We start from the raw sequence: 14,453 nt of genomic DNA, 5'->3' as shown, positions 1-14,453 counted from the left end.
GCTCCTGGGCTTGCAGCTGCAGCACGGCTCCATCCTCACAGGACCTCCGTCCCTCTGTCAGTCCCTGTCTCTTCTATAAGGACACCACTCCTATAGGGTCAGGACCCACCCTACTCCAATATGGGCTTATGTTCACGGATAACATCTGCAGAGACCCTGTTTCCAAACAAGATCATATTCACAGGTTCGGGGCTTGGACATGGACACGTGTTTTCTGGGACACAACTTGACTCATAACCCAAACCTGTTGCCATCGAGTTGATTCGGACTCGTAGTGACCCTATAGGGCAGAGCAGAACTGCCCCATAGGGTTTCCAAGAAGTGGCTGGTCGATTCAAACTGCCGATCTTTTGGTTAGCAGCCAAAATGCTTCAACAATTGCACTACCAGGGCTGCATAACTCAATCCACGGCACCTACCCAACTGACGTTGTCTGGGCTGGTGACAGCGCCTAGCCAGCCTCCACCCTCAGGGAAGCCAGCAGAACCCCCTTGGTGGACACTGTGTGTCACTGCGGGGCTCAGTGGTGTGCCTGGCATGGGTGCCATGGGCCCCACACCTCAGGCCCCCTACAGTGCCTGGCCTGGCTCCCATCCACACTAACGCAGGGACCAGCAGGAGAGAACTTTGAGTGCTGGGTGCTGGGTGTCTGGGTGATGGTGTTGTGGCCAGCTTGCTGTGTGACCACAGCCAAGTCTCAGCCCTCTCTGAGCCTCACTGTGCCTGTCTGATCCCTGCAGTCCTTTCCTCACAGATCCCAGGTCTTTGCAATGTTACCTATTGGTTTTCCTCCATCCAGCCACTACCACCCTCAACCAAGCCCCATCCTCACTCATCTGGGTTTCTGCAACATCCCCCCTCCTGTCTTTCCACTCCACTGCAACTTCCACCGACAGCTGAAGTCATCTTACAGTGCAAATCAGACCCCCCGCTGCTGTCGTTAAAACCACCCAGGCCCTGCCCTGCTAACCCAAACTCTGGAGGTTCGAACACATCCAGCAGTGCCATGGAAGAAAGGCCTGGCAATCTGTTTCTGTAAAGACCGCAGCCAAGAAAACCCCATGGAGCAGTTCTACTCTGTAATGCATGGGGTGTCGTGAGTCGGGATTGACTCCGTGGCAACAGGTTTGGCTTGTTTTTTTTTTTCTCAAAGTACTAGGCAGTGACGGCTCAGCGGTAGAATGCTCGCCTTCCGTGCGGGAGACCTAGGTTTGATTCCTGCCGATGCTCCTCATGGGCAGCTACTACTTGTCTGTCATTAGAGCCTTGTGTGTTGCTGTGACGCTGAACAGGTTTCACACTGAGACAGACTAGGAAGAAAGGCCCGGCAAGCTACTTCCCAAAAGCAATGAATGAAAACCCTGTGGTCCGGTCTGCAATGGATCAGACCACCAAGTCCACAGTCCTCACATGGCCAGTGGGGATCCATGTGTGTTGGCTTTGGCTACCTCTCCCACCCTACCACCCCACCACTCCAGCTGCGCCATCCTTCTGGCTGCTCCAAGAATTCCCCAGACACACTGGTGCCTCAGGGCCTTTGCACATCCTGTTTTCTCTGCCTGAGCAGTCCCGTCTCCCTCCAGGACTTTATGTTTCTGGCTCCTCATTGCCCAGGTCTCAGGGAGTTCCCTGACCCCTCAGCCGCTCTCGGTCATAGCGCCTGGTGTATTTTCGCCGGCACCCCTTACTTCCCCTGGTTCAGCATCTGACTCCCTCTGTGGGAATGTCATCCCCCCAAGGGAAGAGGCCGTGTCTGCTTTGCTCACCCCTTTTCCCCTAAAGCCTGGCACACAGCGGGAGCTCTACAAGTGCTTCTTGAATGCTGATGAATGAATGTTTGTGAGGCCCGGGCTCGGTGTTGGCTTTGGTGCTAATGAACCCTGCAGTCTTGGGCAAGCCGCGTCCTCATCTATCAGAGGGGTGGGTGATGCCCACCCTGACCTCGCAGGCTTCTGGGAAGACCACAAGACAGAGAGGGTGGAGGGGGTAAGTCTGGGGCCACCCTTCTCCTCGATTTCTCCTCCCAGGCCTTAGGACATGGCTCCAAAGCTTTGTTGCTGATTTTGTTTTTGTCTTTGGTTTGTGACTTAGGAGAGTCACGTGTACAGAGTGGAACTGTTCCGTGGGGTCCTTATGGGCCTAGGGAAGTGGCTCCAAAGCTTTGGAACGATGTCCTTGATCGCAGGGTGGCCTGGGCACTTTGAGCGGCTGGGCAGTGCCCTGCGCTGAGGATTTTCTAGGGATGGGGGAGTGTCGGCACTAGGGGGCGCCCGCGGCCAGGCTGTCAGAGAAACGCACCGGCTGAAAGGCGGCACAGCTTTGTGGCTGTTTACGCCATTAAGAAAAATATCTTTCTTTTATGAAACAATGATGATTATAGCTGGTTGCTTAAAAGACGTGTCCCCATGTGCCCAAATGAACACACTGGCGACACTAGTTTGGTCCCCAAAAGGTTTCGGGAAAATTTTAGGCTCAGGAAATCCCAACACTAGTCTGTTGGGCCGGTGGGACCAGGGTCAAGGTTTGGGGATTCCAAAGAGGCCGTGAGGAGAACGAGTGACCACAACCCCCATTCCCAACACACACACGCATGCACACACAAACACATGCAAACACACGTGCACACATACATACTCACACATCTATGCACAAATGTATGCTTGCACACACATGAGCACATGCAAACACACACAGACACTGGCAGGGAGATGAAGTCCCAAGAACATCTAGAACTATTGACATGTCTGGCATCCAGGAAAACAGTTGTCTACACGTTTCCCGAATTTGCAGCGTCAGACACAGTGTTCCTTGGTTCCTTCAGGCAAAGGTCGCACACACAGCGTTCAAGAGAGGAGAGCGTTGTATTCAAATTTATTTCCATGAATGTCCAGCCACAGTGCTCTGTGGGTTTGTGCACATTCACTTTTTAAAAAAATGGTTTCCACAAAGGGATTTTGGTAATCACCTAACTCTTCACACAGTGTTATTTATATACAAAAAACCCCATTTCTAACTATTGCCTGTACAAGAGAAGACAGAAGCATCAGATCGCATGATTTGAGCAAATAATGAAAATCTACGACACTTATGGACTTGGATCAGAGTCTGCAGATTACGGGAATGTCAACACCACACCGATGCCATTTGCAAGACAAACACGTTAGTGCTGTTGTGTTTTCCCCTTCAGTGAAACAGTTCTTTTTATGTTTCCCTTGTGTTTGAGAAAGCTCAGCTAATGGGCTCATGTTATCACTGCAAATTTAGGTCACTCATCATTGAGGGGACTTGTTTTTATAAGCTTTTAAAATGACAATTGTCCAATAGTGACATTCCTATAAGTAAAAATATAGAGAAGTGTTACCAAAATAGAAGCTTTTATTAATAAAAATCTTTGGTAGTAACAGTACTTTAAATTCCTCTCAGTGATATTTGGTTAGTTAACTAATAAAATAAACTCCTTCCACCTTTAAGCTACAGATTAAAAAAAAAAAAAAAAAACAAAACCCAAAACAAACCCTCAAATCCAGCAGATAATTGATTTTTTTTTAAAAAAAATCAATAAATACTCTAGCACTGTGAACGTACCCCCAGAAGTCTTAAGACTTCCTGAAATCCTTAAGCCATCTTTGGAAACACCACCGAGGTCTCCATCCCCGGGTTTCCCTGTCCACCTGGCTTTTCTCCCACAATGAGAAGGAATAGTTCTAAGGTCAGCTCAGTGGGCCCCGGCGCCATTCTAGCCCCCAAAGAATAAAACAGAGACTCCCGAGCCCTCCGTGTGGACACGGTGAGGGTACCCCTCTCTCTGACCCTCGTGTCTCAGCTTCTGAACTCACGGAGGGAGAACCTGACTAAAAGTCTTTGAACTTTTCTGACACAGAGGCAGACGACACCTTTCAGAACAGATTCAGCTTCGTCTATTCCTCATCAGCTCCTTTCTCCCTCAAAGCGCGTTTGTGGTGCCCCTGCCTCCCCAGAGCCCCCGCAGGATGGGGCCGAGGCCGCCTCCAGCAGAGACCCCCCTCGCTGGGCTCCACCCCCGCCCTGTCCAGCTCGCCACACTACTTCCCTTCTCAGCTCTTGCACACGCCTTGGAATCCCGTTTTGCTTGTTTTAAGGCATCAGGAAGATCAAAAACGGTGATTTCAACACAAAGGAGACTCCTGTTTTCCAAGAACTGTTTCTGCAAAGCGCCCCCGTCACCGCGTCTCACCAGTCTGCCACCAGCCATCATTTCCCTTCACCGTGAATACTAATGATAAGAAACTCCCTGTGTAACGGCTTTGTGCAAAAATGAGGAAAGAAAGAAAAAAGGAAAGAGAAATGTTGTCCTATCGGAAAGAGGTCCTCCACGTGAAGAAAACACAGGCTCTGCCGGGCGGCTGCCCCGGAGAAGGGTGCCCGTGTGAGGCGTCAGTGGCTACAGGGCGTCCCCGTGGAAGGTGGGGCCGTCTGGGCCGGTGGTGGTGGTGTGGTTGGTGCACGGCTCCTCGCGCTTGCGGTCCTTGTCCATCCAGGTCTCCAGCAGCTGCTGCTTCCCCTGCTCCTCCCTCATGAACAACTCTACCATCAGCACCTTCTCCTTGTGGATCTGCTGGCTGATGTCCTTGGGGATGTCCGGGATGATCCAGTCCACGAAGTCACTCATGAACATGACCAGGTTCTGCAAAGAAAGTTGGCTCGTGGGGGCCGGGAAGGAGGAAACACGCCATCCTCTCTCCCTGTGCCCACCTGGCGGCAGCTGCCCAGCCGCTCCCCAGCCCTGTGCCCTCCGACAAGCCCCTTCACCTCTCTGGGCCTCGGTTTCCCTGAAGGTCTAGCTAACCAGTTGTCATTGAGTTGACTTTGACTCATGATGGCCCCATGTGTGTCAGAGTAGAACTGTGCTCCACGGGGTTTTCAAGGTTGTGACCTTTTGGAAGCAGATTGCCAGGCCTGTCTTCTGAGGTGCCTCTGGGTAGGTTTGAACTGCCAACCTTTTGTCTAGTAGTCAAGCGCTTAACCATCTGCGCCACCCAGGGACTCCTCTTGACAGAATCTGAGCCCCAGAAACAGGAAAATTCTCTGAAAAATTCTGAATTCTTTATCCGTGAGACTTAAGAAATGACCAGATGGGTCAACAAACACGAAATACTAACAGGTATTAAGGCTTTAGAGACAATGCTGAAACAGAGACAGCACAAAACTGGGCCGAAGGTCATTTAGGCTGTCCCCGAGGGTTCGTCAGCCCCTCTCACGGGACCTTCCTGTATGCTTGCCGCCTCCCCAGAAGGTGGATAAAATGCAAGGTAAGTTGGCCGTTACTGAAAACCCCAAATCCTGTTCTGGGGAAACTCCTGCCCCTGAGCACGTTAGCAGCTTCGGCTGAGGCAGCTGCCTGTGTTGTGACTGACGCTGGGTGGTGCTCCCAGCCCCCAGCTGCGGCCAGTGCTGGCTACTAACGGCTCACAGCTGCCCCTTCTCCAGGGACCTGGCCCACCTGGAGGCCAGGCACACCCCCTCCCACCTCCCTGATCCCGGAGCAGCAGCCTGCAGCCCATGACTGTCCAATATGGGTATTCGAAAGGCAGCCTCTTACTTCAAGGGGGAGGGGGCAGGTCTGTGATGCCCCCCCTCGCCACTGCAGGATCAGCCGAGGCCGCCTCCAGCTGAGACCCCTCCTTGCTGCTCCGCCTCTGCCCTGCCCAGCTTCCCCCACTCCCCTTCTCCGAGGGCCCTCCCTCACTAACCGGCTTGCACAAAACTCTCACCCAGGGGTGGATTACCCAATAGGCAAGGTAAGCACAGTGCTTACCTTGCTTACGGGATCATCTGTAGTGAACAAGGCCACATTTTTTCACCATACCAGAGATTCTGCTTCTAGGCATGGCTGCCATCTGCCTCTCTCCCAACCCACAGCATCTTCCTCCAGAATCAAAGCCTGTTTTCAAATTTCTAATCCCTGACAGGGGTGGATGACCCAGTTGGCAAGGTAAGCATGGGCTTACTTGTGCTTACTTACTAATATACAGTGCACAATTTCACCTGCTTTTTTTTTTTTTTGACCACATCTTTGATTTCACAATTTCACAGATGGTGGTGGAAGTCTTTCATGTGAAAGTGCACACGACAGATTAGTAAGTAAACACAATTAAGCCTTCGTGTATCTTGCTCACCGTAAGCCCGTGCATCCCTTGCTCACTAGTTAATTGGCCCCTGCCTCTCCCCACTCCCAGAGCCCAGGCTGGGCGGGCCAGGCCCCAGGCTGGCTATGGGACTGAGTCCAAGGTCTGAGTGCCTGCTGAGGAGACACAGAGATGGAAACAGAGACCGAGAGGGCGACAGAGCTGGGCCCCTCTTCCTCCATGTCTCAGTGTAGACCCAAGGGCCTGACCCCCCTCCCCATTCCACAAGGACCACTTATGTTGAACTAAACCTGCTTTCACAGAGCAGAAGAAATGCCTGGCGATCTGCTTCCAAAAGGTTACAGCTTTGAAAGCCCTTGTAATAAACCAAACTCAGTGCTGCTGAGTTGATTCAGACTCTTATCGACCCTATAGGATGCAGGAGAACGGCCCCACGGGGTTTCCAAAGAGCGGCTGGTGGATTCCAACTGCCACTGCTGATGTTTTGTCTAGCAGCCGAGTTCTTAACCACCGTACCACCAGGGCTCCTGAGAACCCTTCAGAGCAGTTCTGTTCTGAGAATTTGCCTTTCTAACAAGTTCCCAGGAAGTTATACATAAGAATCACCTGGGGGGGGGGTCCCAGGAAGTTATACATTAGAATCACCTGTGGATCTTGTTAAAATGTAGATTCTGACTCAGTCTATCTGGGGTGGAAATGCAAATTCTCAGCAGGGAACTAACTTGTTAGAAACACAAACTCTCAGCAGAGGACTTGTTAGAAATGAAAATTCTCAGCAGGGGTTTGAACCTGAATGAACCGGTTCAAAGCCCTGCTCTGCACCCCTGGGGTCACCATGAGTTGGAATCAACTCGACTACAGCCAACAACAACAAGCCTTTTCCGAGATGTCCCTGGGTGGTATAAACAGTCGAAAAGCTCAGCTGCTAACCGAAAGGTTGGAAGTTCAAGTACACCCAGAGGTGCCTTAGAAGAGAGGCCTGGTAATCTTCTGAAAATTCAGCCATTGAAAACACTGCGGAGCACTCTGACACACATGGGGTCACCATGAGTTGGAGTCAGCTCAACGGCAGCTGTTTTTTCTGGCCTTCCCAGAACAAGTCCAAGCCCTTCCAGGTGCCTCTCCTTGTCTTCCTGAGATCCTCTCTGGGCCTGTAGCTACACAAGGCAGGGGTCAGCCCCTTCTCATGGATCCCTTCTCCAGGCCCACCCTCGAGGGCCCCGCTCTGACCCTGCATCCTGACCCGGCTCTGGACACAGAGTGCTTCCTAAAACCCCAATTCTCCACCCTCCTGGAAACGGACAAGCCGCCGTACCTGGAAGACAATGACGAAGGCCAGCCGGGCCGCGAGCACTGCCCAGAAGTCCTTGGAGATGTCGTACTTGTTTTCAGACCACGGGGGCTCGCGGTAGTCTTTGTACCTGCAACAGATGCCAGGGAATTGAGGACCAGCCTCCAGCGGGAGTGCAGGGCTCCTGCCGGCACGACGTGGACGTGGTAAGGCCAGCCTGAGTCCAGGCCTGCAGCCCACACCTGGAGGAGCCCTGGCCTGGAATAAGACACAGACACTAGGGGGCTATCCCCTGGCAGCCTAGCCTACAGAGGCAAGCATTGTGACCATCTGGTCACGGACACTGCAAACATTTAAAAGTAGTGGAGCCGTGCACCACCCACCGTTCACAGCAGCCAAGAGGTGGAAACAACTCAAGTGTCCACGAAAAGATGAATGGATTCTCATCTGTGCTCCATCCACACAAGAGAACATTACTCAGCCATGAAGAGGAGTGAAAGCATGGTGCTGAGTAAGTCAGTCAGTCACAAAAGGACAAACCTCACCTACCTGTACAGGAAAGATCTAGAAATGTATAGACACCAAAGGTGCTTGCGGTGACAAGGGTGGGAGCGAGGGCAAGGGCAGTCCTCGTTTAGGGAGCAGTGGGGCTCTGTTTATGGAGATGGTTGCAAAACGTGATTAATGTAATTGGTGTCACTAAATTGGACATGTGAAAAATGTTGAATTGGCAAACAGGTTATATGTATTTTTTACAATTAAAAAAAAAAAAAAGTAGCGAGGCCCCTTTTCCAAAAGGAAATTTCAGCTGAAGCCCCGGTAGGTCTGGCAAAGAAAGCTGAGCTTCCTTGGTTGAAATGAGATAAGGGCTCTGTAAGCTTGAACCCCAACTTCCCCTGAACTCCACCCAACTCCCATCCTCTGGGATCTCCACGGTGGGCTCCATGACCACAGTCTGAAAACCACCTTGCCAGCCTTTCCACTCTTTAGGGGACACCATTGAAAAAAACAAAAACTCTGATCAAAAGAGCCCTTGTACGAGGTTAACCACAAATGGTGCGAGTCCAAGCCTGTCAAGCAACTGTCCCCGGCCCGTCGGCCGCACCCCAATTCCCGTGGCCTGGAGGCAGCCACTTTCCATGACTCCCGCCATAGCTCCTGCTGTTTCTCCTTGGTAATTACTCCCTTCTCTCTGAATAATACTGTCTTCCCCTCTTCCTGAGTTACCCGATTTAGACATGGCCAACTGGCTTCCTGCTTGGATGGACAAGTTCTTGCCGACCTCTTCCCCTGAAAGGCCAGACTTCCGTGGGATACGACAGTGCCTCGCAGAAGCAGTTCCAACTGCCATCGACTTAACTCCGACTCATGGTGCGCCATAGGGTTTTCAATGGCTGAGTTTTCAGAAGTAGATTGCCAGGCCTTTCTTCCAAGGCACCTTTGAGTGGACTCAAACCTCCAACCTTTCAGTGAGCAGCTGAGCGCTTAACCGTTTGCTCCATCCAGGGACTCTCTAAAGTGCAGACTGGCTCCTTTATTTCTCTCTGAACTCCTCGAGTGAGAGTGAGGTACCTCCCTGTCCTTCCAGTTCTCCCCCCCTTCCTGCCTCCTTTTTGGAGACACCGAGATGCCCAGAGTCTCACCCCACAGCCTGGGAAGGCAGAGCGAGGGCAGAAGCCTGAGGTCCTCTCTCCACCCGGAGTTTCCCCAATGGCTCCCTGAGTCCAGGGGACACTACCCATCTGCTAGGGCTTGGCTTTAATGAGCCTGACACCTCCCCTGCATTGGAAAAGCTTCCTAAGGCTGGCCAGAAAAAGACCACGGCGTCAGGGCACGGTTTCTGGGGCTGGGCACAGGCGTGCCCCCTGCTGGCCATCGAAAAGCTGAGGTCGAGTCAGGGATCCGGTGGGCACTGCCCTGGCCTGGCCCCCCAGCCCTGCTGCTCAGCCCACATCTGCTACAACTTGCTATGTGACCTTGGGCAATCATTTGGCCTCTCTGGGCCTCAGTCAAGGCATTCCATCAGTTATGCCCATTGCAAGCATTTATTGAGCACTCACTGCATGCCAGGCCCCACTCTTGCTGTTAGCTGCTGTCGAGTCAGCCCCTGACTCACGTTGACCCCATGCACAATGGGACAAAACGCTGCCCGGTCCTGCACCAGCCCCATGATTGGTTGCAGATAGGACCGTTGTGATCCACGGGGTTTTCGCTGGTTGATTTTTGGAAGGAGATCTCCAGGCCTTTCTTCCTCACCCATCTTAGTCTGGAATTTCCACTGAAACCTGTTCAGCATTATAGCAACACACAAGCTTCCATTAGCAGATGGGTGGTGGCCAGGCACCTGGTGCCTTGGCTGGGAATCGAACCCGGGTCCCCCGCATGGGATACAAGAATTCTACCACTGAGCGACCACTGCCCCCACGCCCAGTGCTAAAGGTGGAGGTCCAGCGGGGGAACATGATAGACAAGGCCCCTACCCCACGGAGCTTTATTTCTGGAGGGAGCTGGACGGGACAGGAGTCTCAGAGGGCCTGCTCCTCGCTAAACTGCAACCGCAGAGATAGGATCGGGCTGGGAGCAGGCTCTCTGGTGCCAGCTGCTGAGCGATACAGACGTTGCACAATCCGCTCTCTGACAGGAACAGGTAGCCCCTGTTCTGCCAGCTTTAGAGCCTTACCCACCTGTCCCTCCCTCTTTCTTTTGCACTCAAGGTCAGCTACACCAGGCTGCTGGGAAATGGATTTGGGTCAGCTGGCAAACTCCTATGCATCCCCCAATGCCCACTTGTAGCTGTGTCCAGATTTTGCCTCCTACCACCTGTGCCGGCCTCTATCAGAGATGATCTTTATATTTAATTTTCCCCCTTGCCTAGCTCTCTTGCTTAGCCTGTCAGCAGCTATGAGAAGACAGGAGACTGCCTGCTTTAGCACAGGAATGAACTGTAGCCAGCAGCAATCCCAGCTCTCACTCTGCTAATGCCGCCTCTCCTGCGCCCGCCACCCGGGGCTAGGTGCCGCTCCTCCCCGCCCACTCTTCTGGGAGCCAGTTTAAGGATGGGTGCAGCTGGGGTGGGGCGGGGGTGCATATAGCACCTGTGGCAACTTCTAATTGTAGCCAAAGTGGGGAGGGGAGGGTCTGGGTAAGGCTCTGAGGGGACCCAGGATCCTCTGTCTCCATGGGGGCAGATGCAACAACACGCTTCAAAGCAGCTTCCACGTTGAGTTGTGTGCGTTTCCGTCACCACCACGAGTACCACCACCACGATAACCGCCCTGCCTTCGTGGCCTCTCCCCTGTGCCCAGGACACCCTGACACACGGGGTGGGGGAGTTGCTTCCTTAACCAATGCCTGGGACCCCCTACCCAGTGTCCTTCCAGAAAACCCAGGCTTACCCTATAAACATCAAGAGCAAAATTTTCCAGGAAAGTTTCAATAGAATGAACTATGCGTTTCTCTGCCTTCCTTTTCCTTAATCACTACTATTCATAAAGTCTCTGGGTGGTGCGAATGGGTACGTACTCGGCTACTAACTGAAAGGTTGGTGGTTCGAATCTACCCAGAGGTGCCTTGGAAGAAAGGCCTGGCAATCTACTTCTGAAAAAACAGCCATTAGAAACCCTATGGCACACAGTTCTACTCCGATACACCTGGGGCAACTGGTACTGATACCTGTATACATATATAACGACACCTGCAGGTTGCTGGGTTTTTTAAACTCAGACACCACGTTGCGTTTCATACTCTGTCTTGCCACTTGCCCTTTCTAGGGCGGAGACATGGTTGTAGCTCATTCCTTTAATGCTGTGCAGGGTCCTGGGGCAGGTGCTGCTCCTGCCCCAACACAGAACACGCAGGACATCATTCTTTACACACTCAAGGACGACCGTGAGCATCTGCTGTTTACAACATCGTCGCAGCACCTGAGCTGGGTCTGCCTACCTGCCTGCCTGCTTACCTGCTTGCCTTTTCAAATGGCCCCAGGTGTGATGTGTTTTCATTTCTTGGGCCTTTAAAAAAACTTTTTTTTTTCTGCTGCAGCCTATGCAACGTTCCGTTGCTGTCAACACCCCAGACCCTAGCAGCCCCTGACCCCCTTTGACTCGGTCAACCAACCAGTTGTTGTTGAGTCGACCCTAACCCAAGAAGACCCCATGGGTGTCTGAGTGGAACTGTGCTCCGTAGGGTTTTTAATGGCTGATTTTTCCGAGGTAGATTGCCAGGCCTTTCTTCTGAGGCACCGCTGGGTGGGCTGGAACCTCCGACCTTTCAGTCAGCAGGTGAGCGCATTAACTGTTTGCACCACCCCGGGACGGTCGAAAGCTAAGCATGGTATTATCGCTTCATGTTTCGACTTGGCGTCCCTGCTCTCGGCCCCATCGCAAAGCCAGCGGTTCTGTCTGGGGCTCTCAGGGACCCTTTCTTGACCCCAGAACTCCAGGCCCTGCCTGCTCCTTCAATCTCCCCTTACTCTTCATGCTCCGGAAGGAGGAACAAACTGCCGTTGCCCACCCACGCGCACTCCAACGAGCCCCCCCTCTGCTTTTGCTGGTACTGTCGGCCACCTGCAATGCCCTCCTCTGCCTCCACCCTTCCCCTGGGTTTCCTGATAGACGACAGCATGTCATAGCACTGGGGGGCCCTGGACACAGGGACTGTACCACCCACTCCTGGTCTCCAGCCCCTGACCTGGTGGGCAGCGGATGGCCTGGCCCCAGCCCTGCCTCCCACTCCCCCGCCCAGCCTCCGACCTCCCGGGCGCTATCTGCCTGCCCTGAGCACCAGCCAGGTGCAGTAGCCTCATGGGAGCGACGGAAGCGTCCTGGCAGGCTGGCTATTGCAGAGCCCTTTGTTTTTCTCTGCTCAGCGTCAATCAACGATCCTGTCTTCAAGTTCCGGCACTCAGTGTTCTTCAGGACCCTCTGTCCTCCTTCTCTGACCATGACCCCTACCCTGGCACACAATCCGGGCTGAGCCAGTGAGAGTCCTCCACCCTCTGGCAACAGCAATGGATTCAGGGATGGCATGTGACCCAAGACAGGCTGGTGAGACTCAATCCTGGGACTTGTGTGGGCTACTGGGAAAGTGGAGTCTTTCCCTGGGGCTGCTGAGCATGGAGAGTGTTGAGTGGGAGCCGCTGGGGCATCCTTGCAGCACAGGAGAGCACCTGCCAGAAAACAAGCCTGCGTGGAAAAAGGCGGGGCCTGACGGCAAAGTCAGCACCTGGATCCAGCCGCACCCGAATCTATCCTGGGTGTCTCAGTTACGGGAACCACCCAATGCCTCCACCTCACCAGGTACCTTCAGGGGAGGGGCAGAGAGGATACCTGCAAATCTGCACCTCGTAGCCCAGGTCCAGGGGGTCGTTGGGGGCTGTGCCATTCTGAAAGTCACTGACGTTGAAGGAGGAGAGTGTGTGGTTGACGAAGCCGTGCATGGTCCCATTCTCGCTGTACATGTAGAGGTACACCAGGCGCGGGATGAAGTCGGATGTGAAGGAAATCACGAAGGCCTGGGGGGACAGCGGGGTGAGCATGGGGGAGGGAGCGTGGGGAAGGGCTGCCCATTACCTGGCGGGGACAGCCTTGGCATGTGGAGTGGCTAAAGGAAGCCAGGGAGAGGGCCTGGAGGCCGGGACAGTGTGCTCCAGAGAGAGAAATCTTGGGGTCAGTGTGCTGCCTCTCATAGGCTGTGTGGCCTCAGACATGTCACCTAACCTCTCTGCCTCCTATCTCTCCTTGTAAACCAGGGCTCATAACGTCCTCCCTGTGCACCTCACCTTGCTGGCTGGCTGGTTAGAGAAGCGAAGGAGTCAGGAAGGGAAAGCCCTAGCCAGCTCCTTTTATCTGGTGCGTGATGAGAGCCGGGAGCCTGGGGCCCGACGCCCGGGGCTGTGTAACCTTGGGCAAGTGGCTCACCCTCTCTGTGTCTCATCTGTAACATGGGGTGTTAACCTTCCCGGCCTCTAAAGATTCACCCCCACCCTCATGCTGACCAAGGGATGTTGGTAACGAGGACAGAATCCTGCCAGGTCAGGGCTGCACGGAGGCTGGGGTGGGAAACCCGGGCCCAGGCTCCCCTGTTGGCCTGGCTGGCGTGGGAGGTCAGGCCCTGAGTGTCCCTTCAGGAGAGCCCTGGCGTCACTTACGTTGATGATGACGGCGAGCTTCCCCACACCTCTGAGGATATTGTACCAGATGCCTGGGGAGAAGAAATCCGAAGCTTTAAACCCCCCCTTGACTTAGCCCTGGCTGGTACAAACGGTTAAGCACTCTCCTGCTAACCCAAGGCTTAAGGGCTTGAGTCCATCCACAGGCACCTTGGAAGAAAGGCCTGGCAATCTACTTCTGAAAAACCAGCCACTGAAGACCCTATGGAGCAAGTCCTACTCTGACTGACACACATGGGTCGCCATGAGTTGGAATTGACTCCACAGCAAAAGTATTTTTTTGTAGTAATGTCCTTGGAGTCCCTGGGTGGTGTGAATGGTTAACGAGCTTGGCTGCTAACCGAAAGGTTGGAGTTTTGAATCCACCCAGAGGCACCTCAGAAGAAAGGCCTGGCAATCTACTTTCCAAAAAATCAGCCATTGAAAACCCTATGGAGCGTAGTTCTACTGAGACACACATGGAGTCACCATGAGTCCGAATTCTGACTGAGAGGCGGAGGCCTCAGGCGGCCGTGACCTTTGCCTGGCCTGGCTCTTTTCTGTGGTGGAGTCTGAGACACATGTGGTGAGCAGGCCTTCGGGAGGCTCTGGAGGAGACTGGCTAACCACACAGCTCGTCCGCGGCTGGTAAGCAAAGTGGAGCTTCTAGAAGAGGTCCTCAAAAACACTTGTCCCTAAGTGGCTGTGGGCAGGCTCCGCGTGGACCCACTTACAGGTCTAACTGGCTCCCAGAAGCCTTTCTTCTAGAGAAGCAAAGATGCAGTTGGGTATTGCTGACGTTTCCGTCTGGGGTGATGGAAGCGTTTGGAACCGGACAGTGGGGATGGTTGTACAACATGTGAACATAATTAACGTCACCCAATTGTGC

General features: G+C 53.5%; 1 protein-coding gene across 4 annotated transcripts in view; it reads right to left on the bottom strand.

The window, feature by feature from the left end:
* Positions 1-2,860: 2,860 nt before the first annotated feature.
* ANO1 (anoctamin 1) overlaps positions 2,861-14,453 on the bottom strand; it is a 110,131-nt gene continuing 98,538 nt past the window's right edge. For all 4 annotated transcript variants that reach the window (XM_049892779.1, XM_049892777.1, XM_049892778.1 and 1 more), the window contains 4 exons: positions 13,565-13,617; positions 12,744-12,928; positions 7,441-7,546; positions 2,861-4,663 (listed from right to left, as the gene is read on the bottom strand). In XM_049892779.1, the coding sequence (XP_049748736.1) occupies positions 4,421-4,663; positions 7,441-7,546; positions 12,744-12,928; positions 13,565-13,617 (587 nt within the window). In that variant the 3' untranslated portion in view covers positions 2,861-4,420. The remainder of the gene's footprint in view (positions 4,664-7,440; positions 7,547-12,743; positions 12,929-13,564; positions 13,618-14,453) is intronic.

The sequence above is a fragment of the Elephas maximus genome, chromosome 7 (genome assembly GCF_024166365.1).
Source record: "Elephas maximus indicus isolate mEleMax1 chromosome 7, mEleMax1 primary haplotype, whole genome shotgun sequence".
Lineage (NCBI taxonomy): Eukaryota > Metazoa > Chordata > Mammalia > Proboscidea > Elephantidae > Elephas > Elephas maximus.
Note: the sequence above shows the minus strand (reverse complement) of the source record. Positions and strands in the feature narration are given on the sequence as shown.